At 36.2% G+C, this 14870-nt stretch overlaps 2 protein-coding genes across 2 annotated transcripts; both read left to right on the top strand.

Annotated features, from left to right (window-relative positions):
• Nucleotides 1-5155: 5155 nt before the first annotated feature.
• On the top strand, nucleotides 5156-6100 carry LOC123238705 (olfactory receptor 51G2-like). The gene has a single exon (XM_044665912.1). The coding sequence runs from the start codon at nucleotides 5156-5158 to the stop codon at nucleotides 6098-6100; it is 945 nt and encodes a 314-aa protein (XP_044521847.1).
• Nucleotides 6101-13560: 7460 nt separating this feature from the next.
• Nucleotides 13561-14505, top strand: LOC123241146 (olfactory receptor 51V1-like). The gene has a single exon (XM_044668849.1). It carries the CDS (start codon nucleotides 13561-13563, stop codon nucleotides 14503-14505), a length of 945 nt encoding a protein of 314 aa, XP_044524784.1.
• The last annotated feature ends 365 nt before the right edge of the window (nucleotides 14506-14870 follow it).

The following is a 14870-nucleotide window of genomic DNA, read 5'->3' as shown; positions in this document are numbered from 1 at the left end:
ACACTGGGCTAAGTTATTTACAGTTATGACCTCATTTGAACCTCACAATAATCCTCTCAGTTAAGTACTGTCATTATATTTATTTTGCAGATTAAAATAAGCAAACAGGTTGTGATTGGTCCAGGATCACACAGCAAGTAAGTGCCTGAGGTCAGAGGTAGACTCAGATTTTCCTGACCTCAGGGCTATTGCCCTATCTCCTCTGTCATATAGTTAGCATCTGTACTCTCCACCACTCTTTGAGTCATCCTGTCTGACCTAGCACATACATGGTTAACACAGTTGTAAAGCCAGATGCCTCTAGAGTTTAGTGTTGGTCTCCTGGGACTCAAGTCTGATAATTTCCTTAGAGAGATACAGCAGGGCCAAATAAACTTCCTGAGCTTGCAGCAGGGAGAGCCTTGGGTGTTTTCCAAGCGAGTGATGCTTATGTCCTTCATTCACTTTATATCTAGTGAGAGAGGCAGGATGCTCTGCAAAGGTGAGTGTGTGGGTCTCTGGACCTTTGCCTTCTTGATTCTACCAAGGCTTGGAGAAAATCTGGGGAGGGAGGTTCCAAAATGACAGGGAGAAAATTATTATAAAGTTCTAGTGAGAACCCTTCATTTCCCTTAGGTTCTTTATATCTAGGAGAGATGTGAGCTTAATACTTTGATAAAATCTCTGATATCATCACATAATTTCTCCTCTTAATCTCTAGTTTTTAAAAATGGTTCAAGTTGGAGCTCCAGGGTCATTTCACACATAACCTTTGATTTCCCTCTTAACCTTGAATTCAAAATTAAGGACTCCAGTTCCATATGGTCTTTGAAGTGTTGACTTTATTTCCCATCTCCTGTTATATTCCTTTCTATACACCAATCTTCATAGATTCCAATGACAAATTTGATCCTTTTTCTCCAGATCCTGCATAAGTAGGGTATACTAGACCTCTGTCTCTGTTCCTGACTCATTCTCTCCTACCTAGCCATCCTAGGGACTTAGTATATCAAAGTCAAGATGCAGATGCCACTTGGAAACCATAAAAGATACTATAATATGGTTTAAACACTAATGCTTCATGTTACTACTTGGATTGTAGAGAGTAGAGAACATAGGGTCCCCATCTCCCCAAGCATCTTATTTATGAATTGTGCCTAGAAAAATTGTCACTAGTCCATCCTAGACGGTAGCTTTCTTCTCAACTCTGGAGGAACATAGATGTGTCTCCTTTCCATCTTAAAGGGATAGGTATGCCACTTGTGCTCTGCTCAACTCCAAAGGTGAGTTTACATTGAATCATCAAGTTCTGGCCTCTATTGCAATGACATGAAGGTGACAGGGTTAGCTTCCAAAACTGAGACCTTCAGGGTATGATAATTAGGTTAAGTCTACACTGCCCCTCTTTAGATTTAATCACCAAGGGTGAGAACATGTCTAATTCTGGGAGGTCCATATCCCATGTGTGCTAGAGTGAGGGACAAATCAGAATCAACTGACCCACCCCCTAGGTGGTCTGTGAGAATTGTCTATTTTGATTGGACATGCAAATTAGGAGGGAGGAACAAGAAGTGATTCATAAATGATCCCTTTAAAAGGAGAAGGTCCTCAGTCAGGGGAGGTCTTCAGTGGAAGAGAGCATCTGGTGAGGACCTCTTCTGGTTCATGGAAGGGTGTTGGAATGCTGAGACTCTGGTGGGACCTCTGACTGCTTCCCTTTGAATTGTCATATGGGTAAGTTAGGCAGACTTCCTTTCTCCTCCCTTGCATTTCTGGAGGCTCTACCCTCAGGGAGGCCTCTCTTGCCTCTATAATTATAAAAGGCCTTGTGGCTAGAAGCCTTGTTTAATTAACTTCTGTGCTCCTTTGCTGGGGCCTCTAAATTCTTACCTGGTCTGGACCTCTGGTCCAGGCCAGAGTTTCTCTCTCTGTTTCCCTACCTTCAACCTTCCTAATTGTAAATAAACTTCCATGAAAGTCAATTTTGACTTGAGATTATTCTTAATTGAGGATTGATAATAGTTCAGTCCTCTGGTGGCCATCTTTTAATATATTGAACCCATAAAACCCTCTTTTCCCCTTTACAGGGGTAATATTACAGTGCCAGAGAGATAAGCAGTTTGTCTAGTTCAGGAGATATCTTTCCCTCTATGCCTGAGTCCTTTGATCCTATGTCCAACCCAGACCCATCCCTTAAATTTCATGAGTCTTTCCGTCTTGGTTCCTTACTACTCTCTTTAATCAGTATCAGGTTTCACTCCTTTTTCACACAAACTATTGCACAATAAGCATGTGGGGAACCTTATCTTTAGAAGGTAGTACGTAGGGATAATGAGTAGAAATCTGGCCTCACACCAGAAAGACTTGGGTTCAAGTCTACCTCTCAGACATACTAGCTTGTGTAAGCATGGGAAAGTAATTTTTCAGTGGTTAGAGCACCAAGTTCAAGCTTAAATAGAAACAAGTCCATTCACTTGTACATAAGGATCCTTGCCAGCTGCATAATGACAAAAAAACTACATATTCATCTTATCTATGTTATATTTTATTTTTATTTTGTTAGCCAAATACTTAACAATTATATTTTAGACTGATTTAGGCAATACTTGGGAGTGTTATAGGCCCCCCAAGTGTTTGGAACATCTTTTCTAAACAATTATCTAAAATTATAAATTGCAGAGATGTTGAGTTTCATAGGAAGAAGTTTACCCTTCCAGGATATCCCTATTCCAATGGAATTACACATCTATACATTTTACTAATTTCTGTCATTTCAACAATTATTTATTAAGGCAGTTCTGAAAATGACAGATGAAAGACTATCTCTTGATTCACAGAGCAGAAAGCAGATGAAATAACTAGTGTTAATAGAGTAGTTTAAATTTAAATTTTGCAAAAGCCTTTACAAATATTCTCATTTAATTCTCACAAACAAAAAAAAGGACCTATTCTTACCCCAATTGATGTGATTTTTGAATTGAAACATACTCCCTACTGTGCTACTAACTCAATGGATGTGCTAGTTCAATCTTTTATGTTTAATTGAGGAATAAAAACTATTAAAAATTGAATATAGTAAAAAGGATTTTGCGGGTTGGATGGTGTAAATTTCTTCTTGTTTCTGAACCAAAAAGGGACTAAGAATTATCTCCAAGAAAATTCCCCTTTAATCAAAGCCAGACAGCTAAAAGACTTTTGTAAATGTAAATTGAAATTTCTGACTTCCATGTTTAGGAACCATCTCTGTTAGAGGAATAGATGTGTGTGTGTGTGTGTGTGTGTGTTTCTGTCTCCTTATGCTCTCATGGAAACAGGAAGTAGGCATAGGTAATGGGTCAGTGTAATTGACCTCAGGAAGAAATTAGTTCAAATTTAATATCAGATATTTAATAGGCATGTCACCTGGAGTATGTCATTTAATCTTAGTCTGCCTTAATTTTCTCATCTGCAAAATGTAGATAATAACATCATCTATATCCCAGAGTTGTTATGAGGATCAAATGAGATCATATTTATAAAACTCTTTGAAAACTTTAAAGCATTGTAAAAATGTTAGTGGTTATTATTATCATCATTATTCATTGATTGATCTTGTCTCCTTAGCATACCCTGAAATAGATGAATAGTACCATGTAGGGACAAAAAGGTATGTATACACCAAAGACCACTCTCTATCTAGCTCAGATTGTCTTGAGGATGTCATAGTTTCTCTCACTCTCAAACCCTTCTAGATCACTTCTAGAACAAAATGTATTGATATTATAATTATTGGATTGCAGTCACCATACCTATATTCCTCTTGACAACCACATTTGTTGTCTCATTGCTAACTTCTTTGTTTTGTCAGAGCAGCCAGTTCTCAGAGAACATTAGTGTCTGGATGTTTTACCTTGAGCAAATTCAGGATGATTTAACAATAATTAGTAGTAGTCATATCACCAATATCTTACCCCAACATCTTGTCTAACCCAACATGTCTAAGAGAACTTTTTTTACAATATTGGCAATGGAAGTTGTAGCCATACTATTTTGTGAGTGTTTCTCTCATTGATCCCTGAGCTTCTCATTATCACTATAACCAGGGTGGAGCAGCACTCTGATCTAATTAATGCTATATCTGTGAAATAAGCTTCAATAAGTTAAATAAGAAGATCTGGCCTCATAGGAAGGCAGATGGGGTCCATGGTAGAAAAAATTAAAGGTATAATTTCAAATAACATCCACTATTGTTTAACTGCTTTCAGTATCTTTTCAAACTAATTTTTCCATTGATTAAAAATAAAAGATATAGCTTCTTAAATCCCTCTACCTCTTTTAGCTTATAGTTAAAAATTCTTCCTGGTAGTTTACCCTCAATCTTCCCATTGGCTTATGTCCCAAACCCCCTTTTCTAGATTGTAAAAAAATTCTATATACATTATAGAATCTGCACTGTTTTTTCTGAATACCTTTTTTCAATCCATGGTTGTAGTAATTTGCTGTAGATTTAAGATACCTTATTATATTCTCTTTCCTCCAATTTTTTTAACATGCAACAGAGAGAAAAGAAAATTGACAGGATACTAGGCACAGCAACATTATACTTGAAGCAGACCATATCTTTTGTTTTCACCTTCTATTACTAGTTCAGTTTCAAGTATTGGATTTTCTAATGAAAAGTTATTTCTGACTTTTATATTTAAAATTTTCTTTCTTTCAGAAGAGGAGTGAAGGAAGATTCTTCTATACTTACTTTGAAGACCAGGATCTATAAGAATCATTTGCACACCAGGTTTAAATATTTATCTAATATGCCTTCAATTAAATTAACCCATCATTGTTTAGCAGTTTGTTGCATTTATAGGATTGTTCAGTAATAAAATTCTTCAGAATTTTTTTCTAATAAAGTTTTTACAGAAGAGCATATTGAACAAAACAAACATAGTTTACAAATAGTTCTTGACAAAAGAATCTAATACATTAAACCATTATGCCCACATGTCTGTCTGCTGGAATAGGAAAGAGTATAAGGGCAAATGTTCAATAAGAAGGGAGGAAGAGAAAGAGAGAAGAGCAGACCTAGCAAAAGCCATTACTTGTGAGTCCTGTTTGCATTCTTGGGAAAGGAAGAAGGGCCAACAAGACTATTTCTGCAATTCCACAGGTTTCCTCAAGGCGAACAGCACCCTAGGTCACCATGGTCATTGCCAACATCAGAAATAGCAGCTCCTTCATCTTCATCTTGATGGATCTGCCAGGACTAGAGGATGCTCACCACTGGACAGCAATCCCAGTTTGTTCCATCTACCTCCTCTCCTTTCTAGGCAATCTTACCATCTTGTACATTGTCAAGTCAGTGCCTAGCCTCCATACCCCCATGTATCTTTTCCTCTCCATGCTCTCAATGGCAGACTTAGGTCTTTCTGCATCTACTCTACCCTCCATGATAGCTGTCTTCCTTCTGGGCCACAGGGAGATAAATTCAGCTACATGCTTTGCACAGCTCTTTTTTATACACACCTTTGCAGTCATTGAATCTGCTGTGCTTCTTGCCATGGCTTTTGACTGCTATGTTGCCATTCGTGAGCCACTGCGTTATTCCACTATTCTTACCAACTGGCGCATTGGTGCCATTGGGTTGGCTATTGTTACTCGAAGTGCTGCCCTTCATCTTCCCTTGCCTGTTCTCCTTAACCGCCTCAATTTCAAATCCATTAGCACCCTGTCTCATTCCTACTGTGTCCACCCTGATGTTCTAAAGCTTGCCTGCTCCAATACTGGGGTCAATAGTGCACTTGGTCTCTTTATAGTGCTTTCCACCCTAGGGCTTGATGTTCTGCTGATCCTCTTCTCCTATGTGCTAATTCTCTATACTGTTCTGAGCATTGCATCCAATACAGAAAGGCTCAAGGCTCTCAATACCTGCATCTCACACATTTGTGCTGTCCTGCTCTTTTATACACCAACAGTCAGCCTATCCATGATCCATCGCTTTGGGAAAAAGATGCCAGCTCAGGTCTACATGCTTCTCTCTTATCTGCATTTCCTTGTGCCCCCTATGCTTAATCCCATTGTCTATAGCATCAAGACGAAGGAAATCAGAGTCAGAATTCTTAGGATGCTTCATCCTAAGAAGTTCTGAAATTTTGGACATGGAAACCATCAGGCATCACTGTTTTGTTTTGTTTTGTTTTTGCTTTTTAAACCCCTACCTTCTTTCTTAGAATCAATACTTAAAATCAAAACAATAGAATTCAATGTATAAGAAAGATTAGGGCTAGGCAATGGGGGTTATATGATTAGCTCATGGTCACAGAGCTGGGAAGTTTCTGAGGCTAGATTTGAACTCAGCACCTCCTATCTCTGGATCTGGCACTCATTCTGAAAAAGCCTTCTTGATGCTTCCTTAAAGCAAAAGCAATGTTCGAGATCTTCAGGAACTTCCAATGTTATAGGGAAACACAGTACATGCTTTTGTGAATATCCAAATATAGTTGGAAGAAGAAATAGGCATACACTCAGGAAAAAATTTCATTTATCTAGAAAGGCACATACAACACAAGAACAATTTACAAATTCCATAAGACTTCCTTTTGCAGAGTAGATAGATTCTAATGATATGATAATTTTATTTTCCTATACTACAAATGAAGAGGAAAACATTTTGGAAAATAATTTGGTGCCAATAAATATTGGACTTAAAAACAATGCAAACATACTTTGTTGTCATTTTTCTCTTCAAGATGTAGACTAATTTTATTTTAAAATATTTTAATAAAATTTTCATAATATGGAATTTAGAACATAAAAAACATTCCAGGGCTGTATTCCTCCTAGAAAATAGGTTGTGAGGAGGGTCATGTCCTTCAAATATAAATGAAATAGAACTGCTTCCATTTGTACATTGTTCAGAAATCTTTTTCTTAAGGAAGTAAACCAGTCAACCAGCATTTAATAACTGTCTAGTATATGCCAGATACTGTACTATATGCTAGAAAGATTCAAAGAAAAGCAAAAAGATAATCTCTGCTCCTTCATGATCATTTTTTTCAAAATGTGTGCTCCATAAAGTGCCTTAATTGTAAGGTTACTAATTCAAGCTTAATATGTAATATCTTTAAAGTCCTTTGGATCTTAAAATGATATATAAATAGCAACTGTTATTGTCACTGAATGTTCATAACTATCATTGCCAAAGAGAGGGAAGCAGAGATAGCATTATTCTCATTCTACAAATGAGCCTCTAGAAGTGAAGTGATTAGCCTGAAATCATAGTTTGTTTTTTGGTCATTTTCATTCTTGACTGACCTTTCATAACCCTGTTTGGGATTTTCTTGGCAAAGATTCTGGAGTAGTTTGCCATTTCTTTCTTTAGCTCATGATGAGGAAACTGGGGCAAACAGAGCTGTGACTTGCCCAAGGGGACACAACTATCAAATGTTTGAAGTAATGTAGGGTAACCGAAAACCAGGGTAATACAAGGGACATAAATGCTACCAGGACACACCCATACATCCACAAGTGACAGGGTACTTGGGATAAACTGGGAACCTACACAAGGGATGTGGAGATGAGTGGTGATAGTTTGAGTGTATGGCAGTTGTGACCACATGTCTTTCAGATCAACTCTGCTAGGGAAACATATGTTGAAGTCCCCTGGGTTGTGGAGAAGAAACAACAGGTAGTTATAAAACACAGTTTAATGATGACAAAGAAAAGGGAAAGATTGTGGTAGAGGGTTTTGTCTAATCAAAGGGAAAGAGCCAAGCCAACTGCCAGTTCAGAATGGGGTTTGGCTCAGATATGCTGACTGGATGGAAAGAGAGGTGGAAAAGAATTTTGGAGACAATGGGATTCTCACACCACAGGAGATACTGATCCTAGTTGAATCCTTTATGGTATAGATACTGGAACAAAATCCTTGGTCAGCTATTAAATCCACAGTAATAGGGAGATAGGTTCTCTGCACTTGGTCCACCCAAGAGCAGTTATTTCACCATTCCTCAAACTAGACACTTAGCTTGATGTTAACATCCAAGATCTCCACAGGGATTCAGGTAAAAGACAACAAGATCCCAGATGCAAAGCTCAGCTCCTTCTTCCAGCCTTGGCAGTTCAAAACTCTCCCCAACAACTGTTACCTCTACATGCTTTTTAGAATGTCTATATCAGCCAACCAGCTCTCTGCCTTCCTTATGCTATCTATATATTTATATCTACCTTATCAGTATGCCTTGCTCGTATTTGCCTACAACAGAAGTCAGATTTGAAATCATAAATACAAGTTTTTCTGACTCCAGGGGCAGCACTTTGTCCACTTTGCCACCTATATGACACAGCTATTGAGTGGCAAAATAAATAAATGGTGATATTGACAGCATATGTAAAATACTATCCATCAAATGTAGAGGATAAAATGTCTTTGGTTGTCTATTACCAGCTACAATTGTTTTACCTGGTTATTTTCCAATTTGATCATATTTGCATATATTTGAAAAAAGCAGGTTTTCTCCAGATTATAACATGTCTTTGATTAAGACAGTAAGGTGCCTCTGGGATGGAAAATTAATGAAAATTTAACTTCTCTCTGCATAAATTTCATCATCTCTGAGGAAAATCATAACACCTAACAGGTTTTTGTAAGAATCAAATAAGATAAGATATAAAACACACTTTGCAGATTTTAAAGTATTATGTGTGATGTTCTTTTTATGATTATTGCTATTTTAAGGGTTAACATTTACCCTATATATCTAGCATGTAATAAATTATTTACATATTAAGTTATCTCTTAGAGCAGCTACACTTTGAGCACAAGAAATATATTTTTGCCTTGTTTTGTATCTCCAGCTCTTGGTACAGAGACTTGTACATAGTAAGCTCTTAATCAATGCTTGTCAATTTGATTTGACTAAACTCATATTGGGGAAGGAAAAGGGAGAGCCTTAAAGAGAATTACATTTGTGTAGGGAGCCAATAAGAGAATAGATAAAAATCTGAGACTCCTCTTTTGACCCCTTTTGTGATCCTTGTGATTTCTTGTTGAAAAGTATTGGCCTTATTGAAGAGCTTTAGGTTCCTAGCAGGTCAACATTTAAAAGGTTAACACTCTCCCCCTTTGGCCAGGAATGCAGCTGCCTGGTATAGCCAAGGCCAATACCTTAACAGGGGCAATTGAACCCTGAGAAAATTATTCCCCAAATTGGCTTTCTGATGAGAACCCAGTCAAAATTCAGCCTTGGCTTTGGTCTGTTCTGAAGCCAATGAGACCTTTTGTGTTTTGGTATGACATAATTTATAACTTTAGCGCATCCGTGAAGCTTCAGGGGGATTCTTTTGTGTGAAATGAGTCTCAAAGTATATATAATAAACTCCATGCTGCAAGAGAGAGAGCAGAGAAGCAGCTATGAGCTAACAGAAAGATCTCCAGTGTCCCTTTACTTCCTTATCAACTAAGTTGTCTTTATCAGATTATCTGGAGATGATAGATAGATCTTGAGACGTTTGAGCTGTAGTATTTTCACTATAACCCAGGTTTGATAATGATAATTAATGCTCAGATTATTTTCAATTTCAAATCAAGACAGAGCTTGAAAAAAAAAGAAAAAATGTGTTGCATTTTAATTGTTCATTTTAAGTGTTGTTTTTGGTGTACTTAAAAATCTCATATTCTTTATTATTTTAAAACTAACTGAAGTCTGTTTTCTCTGGAATTTTTGCAGCAGTAAATGGAGATAAAGCCAAAGAGTGTGGTCTAGGGAGAGAAAACAAATGGCAAGTGTTTGTCAATAAAAGAAAAAAGTTAAAAAAGTAAAATAAAATATGAAACATATGAAAAATATGAAAACCAGAAAAGATGAATTAAACATTACAAATAAATAAATTAATGGAGATAAACTAAAGAGGACAGTGCCTTACACATACTAGATTAATAACAAATATTTGTTGACTTATTGAAAATGACCAAAGCCTCTAAATGGAACACGTATAATAATTTGAAGAAAACTAATTGAAATACCAGTTTAACTTGGGGACTTCCAAGAGATTTTAGAAGAACAACAGTCTTCAGATTTCAAAAAACTATTTTCTTTCATTAATTTTTGCCTCAACAAAAATATTTTGGTATCTTCTCCTTTCCTTTCTCTCAGAGTCAATTTATATGAGCTTCTTTTTTTAAGTAGAAAAAGAAAAGAGGAAAAATTCAGTAAAACAAAATAATATATTTAAAAATATCTGAAAATATATGCAATGCTCTATACAAATAGACGATCCAGCTCTGAAAAGTAGTGGGGAGAGCTATATTTTTGTATTTCTTCTTTGGGGCTATACTTGTGGTTTTTTATAATTTTTAATATTTATTTTCAAATATGTTCTGTTTATTGTTCTTTCCACTAACATTATTGTAATCATTATATATTTACTTTGCTTCCTTCCTATCATTTGTTCCTGAAAGTCTTTCCTAATTTCTCTGTATTCATCATTTCTTACAATGTTATTCAGCAAAATCTAATACATTATACACAAGAACTGATTTATTAATTTCCTAATTAATGGTCATCTATTTTGTTTTCAGTGTCTTGCAATAAAAATGCTGCTTTATTTTGGTATGTTTGTGGATAAAAAATTGGAAAGGATATCTTTGTACAAAATATTTATAGCTGCTATCTTTCTGATGGTAAAGAACTGGAAACAAATAGGATATCTAATAATTGGGGAATAGTTGAACAAATTATCGTATATGCTAGTGTTGGAATACTATTGTGTTGTAAGGAATGATGAACAGGATTTCAGAAAGAACTGGACCTAAATGAGCTGATGTAGAGTGAAATAAGCAGAACCAGGAAAATATTGTACAAGTAACAGCAATTAGGGAGAGGAAACATTTTGGTTCATATAAATTAAGAAAAGTCATGTGAGGGGACAGTGGGGTAGCTCAGTGGATTGAAAGTCAGACCCGGAGATAGAAAGTCCTGGGTTCAAGTGTGGCCTCAGACACTTCCTAGCTGTGTGACCCTGGGCAATTAACTTACTCCCCATTGCCTAGCCCTTACCACTCTTCTGCCTTAGAACCAATACCCAGTATTGATTCTAAGATGGAAGGTAAGGGTTTAAAAAAATGAAAATAAAATTAAACAAAAGAAAACGTATGTGGAAATTTGTTATTAAAATAAAGAAATGGGATGTAAAAACTTTAAAAAATCACCAGAGGAATCTATATTTGATCTGGGAAATAATAGGAGACCACTGGAATTCAGTGAACCTAGGTATCACAGGAAAAATCTCTAAGGATATAATTTCTTAATCACGTTTTGATTTTCATCATTTAATGGAGTTTAGATGGGAAAAGATTTCTAAAAAAGATGAAATCACGAATCTGACATTCTTCCATTAAAAAAAAAACAACAATGAAATGATACACATTTAGAAGCAGATATTAGGCTGAAGAACACCACACTCCAACACATCCAATGTTGGTTCATCTTCATCCATCAGAAGAGAATGGCTAAAGTTCACATTATATAATCAACTGATAGAGAATCAAAAGGACATATGAGCTTTGAAACACTTTCCATTGGTGTTTTTAATATAAATAATAAAAAGAATTGAAATCTTCATGATAAATAATCATTGGGAACATTACAAGCTGCTTAGTGCTCCATAATTCCAGATCTTTTGTCTCTAAGAATTCTAGAAACCTAGTTCCAAAATCCCAAGTTGTAGAAATATATGAATAAATGAGTCTTTGGAGGTATCAAAAATCTCTATAATAGGATACATATCAGAATGCATTATGAGACTTGAAATCAGAGAGATGTAGGCTTGAGTCCTCAATCCTACTAACAATGTTAAAGTGAGGTATTTGCTCACTTTGAGTTTCAGTTCCCCCATTTTTAAAATGAGATGGTTGAAATAGACTATATCTGGATTTCCTTACTGCTTGGAAAACAAAAACAAAAATAACTATGATTTTATGTCTCTTTCTGAACATGTTTTTTTAATAGACTACCATGAGTGAATAAATAGTGAAAAATAAAATAAGGAATTGTCCCTTTTCTCTATCTTCTCCAATTTCTTCTTGATCTTCTGTCTCCAGCAGTACTGCCATCATGTGAGGGTTATTGTGCCTTGATAGCTATGTGAAAATACATGTATGTATATGGTCATTGTTCAAACATCCAACCTAAAAATGTAGAAATATCTAAAAATGCCTCAGAGAGAAACCATTAGCCTTGCTCCATAAGGCTTTGTCAGGAGACAGTTCTGTTCAAAAATAAACAGAAAGGACATATTGAGGGAATAAGATGTGTAATGCATAATTTGACGTGTCTGGAATCTAGAGATACCTGTGTTTGAATAGTGTATCCTAGACTTATCAACTTTGATCATAGGTAAAATATTTAAACCTTCCTGAGGCTCAACACTTTCATCAGTAAAAGGAAATATTTATACCTATATCATTTATTCCTATCTTTATGTCCATTTCATAATAAAAGAAATTACGTGCATAATGTTCTTTTCAAAATTTAAAATGCTATTTCAATGTCAACCAGCTAATTATTATGCCAAAATTATATAAATAAAAAATGGTCTTAGATCCTTGCCTCTTACACCTTCTTCCATTTCATATAATAAAGATCTTTTTTATTCAAAGCATTTATTTTAAATGTCATTAAATCTATTTACCTATAACCTTCTAAGCTTCATACTGAAAGACAAGGGGAGATACAAAAGGAAGATATGAACTATATAGGTATCCCTGCATCAGTATCCCACAGCAGAGGCTAAAGCAGGTGATAGTTAAGGTTGTAGTAATTAGGATAGGGGTTTCGCAGCATTCTCTTCTGAATTCACAGGGAGTCTAATCATCTCAGGCAGAGGTTCCTCTTGGGACTTATTACCATTTTCTTTCCTATATAAATAATAGTATATTTGTCCTCACTCTCACAGATGCTGAAGAATAGATATGTCCTTTTGACTCCACTTGCTAGATCATTAAGGATCAGAAATCATTGTGTTATGTAATTGATGCCAGTTTATTTCTTATAATCAATAAAAAAGAACTGGAAAGTTGAAAAGTGCTGGGGGAGACAAATTAGACTACAGAGCAGCAAAAACTTATTCCTCTACTGTGCTAAGTCAAATACCCAAAGAGTTGCTTAATAAGTCAGAAATTCCAGGACTACCACAGAGAAAGAATGCATTTTTCTGCATTCAAACTTCATTGATATTTCAGCTTCCTGAAATTTCATGCTTGGATATTATTGTTGGCATGCTTTGGACCATAATCTTTTTTTTTTTAACTGACATCACAGATATTCAGCTTCAGACTAGAAGTGCTTCTTTCCTTTATTTATGGACAATAATGCTGAAGAAAAAGTGAATTGCCAACAATATGAATGTTTCACACCTAGCCAGTAGGCTTAAGGATACCTAGACCTGCCACAAAACAGTATTTCTACAAAAAAGTAGTGCTCTTTCCTTCAGAACTGATGAAGCTTAAAGTGATTAAATGACTTCATTTCTTTTTCAAAGTCCTTTAAAGGTTAGTATGTAATTGAGGATTCTGATCCTCATCCAAGAAACACTTTCTTTCTTTGAGTCATGTCAACTCTTGTTAGTCCCAACCTTAGTACATCTACATTCCTCCTCACTGGCTTTCCAGGATTAGAGCCATATTATTCTTGGATTGCCATCCCCTTCTCCTCCATCTATGCTATTGTCCTCCTGGGAAACTGCATGATTCTCCATGTGATCCGAACTGAGCCAAGTCTGCATGAACCCATGTTCTACTTTCTAGCTATGCTGGCCTTCACTGACCTGTGCATGGGTCTGTCTACCATTCACACAGTGTTGGGGATCTTATGGGGATTCAGTCATGACATCAGTCTGGATGCCTGCATTGCCCAGACTTATTTCATTCATGGTCTATCCTGTACAGAGTCTGGAGTCCTTCTTGCCATGTCCTTTGATCGATTCGTTGCAATCTGTAATCCTCTCAGATATACAAACATCTTGACAAATACCAGAGTCATTCAATCTGGGTTGATTATTTTGTTGAGGAGTGCTTTGTCGATTCTCCCTGTTATAATTCGACTGAAGTTCTTTCATTACTGTCGCCATCATGTCCTCTCTCACTCTTTCTGTCTACACCAGGACCTTCTGAGGCTGGCTTGCTCTGACATCCACTTCAATAGCTTCTATGCCCTGGCTCTGGTCATCTGTACCTTGCTATTAGACTCTCTCCTCATCCTCCTCTCTTATATCCTGATCTTACACACAGTCTTAGCTATCGCATCCCACCAGGAGAGACTCAAGTCTTTTCAGACCTGCATTTCCCATATTTGTGCTGTCCTGGTCTTCTACATCCCCATTATTGGTCTTACAATGGTGCATCGGTTTGGAAAACACCTCTCACCCCTGGTCCATGTTCTAATGGGTAATATATACATCCTTTTCCCACCTCTCATGAACCCAATCATTTACAGCATCAAAACCAAACAGATTCGTATCAGGATGCAAAGAATTTTCTTCTTTAAAAGAGACTGAACACCTTTGTAACTCAAAAGATCTGTTTTTGTCTCCCAAGACAAGTCAGATTACAGCTTTCTGTAGCAAAGAGAAAAATCCTTTCATCAAAGATCAGAAAGTTTTGGAAACAGTTAATTTTGTGTAAATCAGGAAGCACTATCTAAAGTATAAAATTTCATGCATTATAGGAAACTTTTCAATTTATGCCCTAAGCTTCATCCCTTTACTTTTCTGGTCTTCCCTTAACCCCATACTTGATCTTTCTCACATACACTCCCCTACCATCTTTCAAAATATACCTTTCAGAATAATGTCAGTCTTGCTGACTATGTGAATTGAGTCCTCATTTTTGATTCTGTAGAAATATTTTCCTTTTCATGATG

Source organism: Gracilinanus agilis, chromosome 3 (genome assembly GCF_016433145.1).
Source record: "Gracilinanus agilis isolate LMUSP501 chromosome 3, AgileGrace, whole genome shotgun sequence".
NCBI classification, from domain to species: Eukaryota; Metazoa; Chordata; class Mammalia; order Didelphimorphia; family Didelphidae; genus Gracilinanus; species Gracilinanus agilis.
The sequence above is the reverse complement of the archived record's forward strand: the minus strand, read 5'-3'. Positions and strand labels throughout refer to the sequence as shown.

Bases quoted from the DNA above. Each gene is read 5' to 3' on its own strand.
- LOC123238705 (XM_044665912.1), top strand. From the start codon at position 5,156: ATGGTCATTGCCAACATCAGAAATAGCAGCTCCTTCATCTTCATCTTG.
- LOC123241146 (XM_044668849.1), top strand. From the start codon at position 13,561: ATGTCAACTCTTGTTAGTCCCAACCTTAGTACATCTACATTCCTCCTC.